This window comes from Bactrocera latifrons, unplaced genomic scaffold, assembly GCF_001853355.1.
Source record: "Bactrocera latifrons isolate USDA-ARS-PBARC rearing strain unplaced genomic scaffold, ASM185335v1 scaffold_38, whole genome shotgun sequence".
Taxonomy (NCBI): Eukaryota; Metazoa; Arthropoda; class Insecta; order Diptera; family Tephritidae; genus Bactrocera; species Bactrocera latifrons.
In genome coordinates, this window is record NW_017537023.1 from 628,871 (window position 1) to 632,648 (window position 3,778).

At 28.7% G+C, this 3,778-nt stretch overlaps 1 protein-coding gene across 2 annotated transcripts in view; it reads left to right on the forward strand.

Moving 5' to 3' along the window:
* The window catches only part of LOC108972127 (S phase cyclin A-associated protein in the endoplasmic reticulum), a 115,404-nt gene extending 113,492 nt beyond the window's left edge, over positions 1-1,912 (forward strand). For both annotated transcript variants that reach the window (XM_018938614.1, XM_018938615.1), the window contains exon 12: positions 914-1,912. In XM_018938614.1, the coding sequence (XP_018794159.1) occupies positions 914-988 (75 nt within the window). In that variant the 3' untranslated portion in view covers positions 989-1,912. The remainder of the gene's footprint in view (positions 1-913) is intronic.
* Positions 1,913-3,778: the final 1,866 nt, after the last annotated feature.

Below are 3,778 nucleotides of genomic sequence, written 5' to 3' on the forward strand. Positions count from 1 at the left end.
GAATAAATTTTAAAATAAGCATAATATTAGTAATGAAGTTACCAGATTTACTATAATTAATTTTTCAAGAAGCTTATTTATACTTCTTTTAACTACAATTCCTTCATCAATTAATGACAAGAAAATATGTGTGATGTTTAGCACAAAATTTTGGTGAATTTGTTTTTTGAAGAGGGTTGCCATATAATTACAAAAATAAAAAATAACAATCGTTTCATTTAAAAAGGAAATTAATTTGAAATGAAATTTAGTTATAAGACATTGCCATGTCTTCCATATGTTTTTTACAATTGTTTTAGTAATTTAAGTGAAATTTAAATGAATGAAATTTTAAATTAAATGTAGTAATTTTAATAAAGTTGCCAGCTTTATAAAAAATTGTTTAAAAAAATTTGGTCTAATAACCTTGCCATATCTTCTATATTAATTAAAAAAGTTTCAAACATTAATTTAATTATAAATAAGAATTAAATCCAAAAGAAAATTTAAACTGAAAGTAGTAGTTTAAGTAGAGTTGCCAGATGGACAATAATTTATTTCTTTGAGATGTTTTTTTCTACCTCTTTTAACGTTTACTGTATTTTCGTCTTCTTTCAATGGCAAGAAAATATGTGCATATGTATATACCACAGGATTTTGAATAAGGTTGCCATATTATATAAATATTTTTTTTAATTTCAAACCAATTTTTTTTACTTAAAAAATATTCATATAAATTATAAAAAAGAAACAAAAACTATATAAAAAAAAAGTTTATCAATAAAGCTGCCATATCTTTTATATCTATTTGAAAAGGTTCAATAACTTAAATGTATGTACGTATGTATCAGACTTTCGAAACTGAATAAAAGAAAACTATTTTCTATTACTAAATATTTTTCAAATTTTAATATTTTTTTCAATTTTTGTTTAGTTCCTGGATGAATATAGCAAATCAGAGAAGGCCAAGAAGAACCATCTAATCGCTTTGCTCAAAGAGAAGACCTAAATGAATTTAAGGAAATATTTCGAAAATAAGCTTACTGCTTATGACTGGCTGAAAATATTTCAAATAAAACACGAAAGTGTCATTTGTGGCATATGAAACGATCAATTACTGCCTTTGCAACTAAAAGAATCATTGCACATAGATATTTGCATATTTGTAACAGTAAATAACTAAAATTATTGACACTTTCAAGTAAATTGACAAACACATAAAAATAATTTAAAAAATAAATATTTTTGCACTCCTTTCTAAATGCTTAGCTTTAACGTCGGTTTTAATAAAACAAAAAAACCAACAAAAAATAAAATAAAATTGAAAATTAAACATTTTCGAATAAGGCGTTCATATTATCGAAGTAGTAAAGTAGTTTGGTTATAAAAAAAAAAATTAAATAACATATTTTTTTATATTTTATAAAACAATTTAACCAAAACATACCCGAATTATCGTGATAATAAAGCTTTTATGTAAGGGTTTTCTTTGAAATGCCGCTGAAGCGTTGTGGGGAGTGTTAGAAAGCATTAAGTACTTGAACTATGTAACATTTGATTCCTGTGTTGTTCTTGTTTTCTTAATTGAAATTATTGTGACTAAAATTTATATACTATACAATACTATATATTTGCTTTTATATATACTAGAATTAGTTGTAAAATTTATTTAAATTATTTAAATTCTTAGTTACTTCACACTGTATATAATCCGATATTGTACTATCTAGCCTTCAAATATTTTTTTTTATTTTTAATTATTATTTTTATTTAATTGAATAGTATATCCTATAAATATTTTTATGTTTTCTCACTTCTAAGTTAATTTATTACGTTAAAATATAGTTTGTTCATGACCACGCCTCCTTATTCAACCGGCCTACACACTTACATAAATAAACACTGATTTTAATTACTCTTTTATTCCCACCTATATATGTGCACATATATTTTTATGAAATCTTATTGCCTACAATTTTGAGTATTATTGTCTTAATTTAATTTCGATTCTATATTTTTTTTAGCATAATTAACATTTATTATTAATTTTATTGTCATAATTAAATTTTATTATAATTATTATTATTTCACCTAATTTACTTTTCGTGTTTTCTAAAAAAAAAATTAATAATTCATAACTTTTTTTCTGCTCACAAGCATTAGCAAATCATCTCACCTACACTCATACACACATACATACACATTCTTGTTGCTGAATTTGTGAAATTCAAAGCAAAAAAAAAAAAATATATGCGATAATCGTTAATCGATAATAATTGATGATCTAATACTTTTTTAATATTATTCTAAGGAAATACGCATTAATATTTTTTTATATTTTTCACTAAATCGAATAAAAACTAATAAATAAATATGAAATTATTCAAGAAGAAATTAAATGTTTTTGTAAATATTTAATTAACGGTAAATAACGGATTCTAGATGCCTACATTAGGGAAGAGAATAATTTATTTAAACCATTGAAGGCTGAACACGCCTATAACAGATCAGATAGAGAGTCCTCGGCCCACCTAATGCACGGATTATATTAGCGACCCTCCAACTTTTGGATATAATTTTTTGTAGTTCTGTTTGGTTCTATGCTTCAAATTAAGCCTCAATTGCGGCGATCACCTCCTCATTCGACAAAAATTTCTTCCCACCGAGTATTCTTTTGATATCTCAGACTGGAAATAGTCGCTTGTTAAAAGATCTAGAGAATACGGTGGATGCGGACGCAATTCGAAGCCAAATTCATTGAGTTCACTGACTTGCGACACGGTGTATGTCTTGGTGCAACAGAACTTGCTTCATTAATTGCACATATCGACGCAAAACCAGGGGTTTATTGCGGTTGAATATCTCCAAACCGTGCTCCGAATCAACAACTCGTGCTGTTTTTGGTCAAGACAGAGCTTGAACGGCACTCACTTTGCACAAAGTTTTCTCATACTCTCGAGCATAAGGAATACGCCCTCTATACCAATGGGCAATATCATCTAACCTTGGGGAAAATTTCGGGAAAATGGATATGGTGCTCATTACAAGGAGGTACAAGATCCCGTCATGGAAACCTCTGAGTCTCAACGAAGAAATGTTAACTACTAAGTATCATACAAAGTATCTGGGAGTAATTTTGGGTAGCAAATTGGAGATTCATTGAGGAAGAGCGGCTCAAAAAAGATAGACTAAACTATCACCTGTCCTTATGCCTGTTGTACTAAAAAAAGTTTGTTCAACCTGCCACCAATTGACTTTGTAGTGGAAAGATCGGCAGCGAAATCAGCTGTAAGATTGGCGGGGCTAGATGAATTTTCTACAAGAAACTCAAAATCATGTGCAAGGGAGCGGAGGGAAAACCATGCAAGCTTTCTATTCACTCGGTAACGAAAACACTACAGGACGTTTGTAGGCCTAGCCGCAGGCCGCAACTTACTAGCACCACAAGCGTACCAGCCGTATGGACATTATTAAGGATGAAAACTTCTTCAATTTATGTCCGATTTTATCAAAACTCGTCTTTAGATATCTATGGTAGCAGTTTCGAGGTTTACGGAATTGAATGAAGTATGAGGATTATATATCAAGTCTCTAATCAACTCCGCAAAAAACGTTGACATCTTACACAACGTAAACTTCAATAATAATGCTATAAAAATGTACCTTTAAAGGATATTATATCTTAACGTTTTTACTTGTTAAACCATTTTATTTGCTCATACAGTAGGAATTTACACTCTCACCTGTTAAAGACATAATCAAATGGATTGTAAGCAAATAACAGCAATCTCCGTCACGA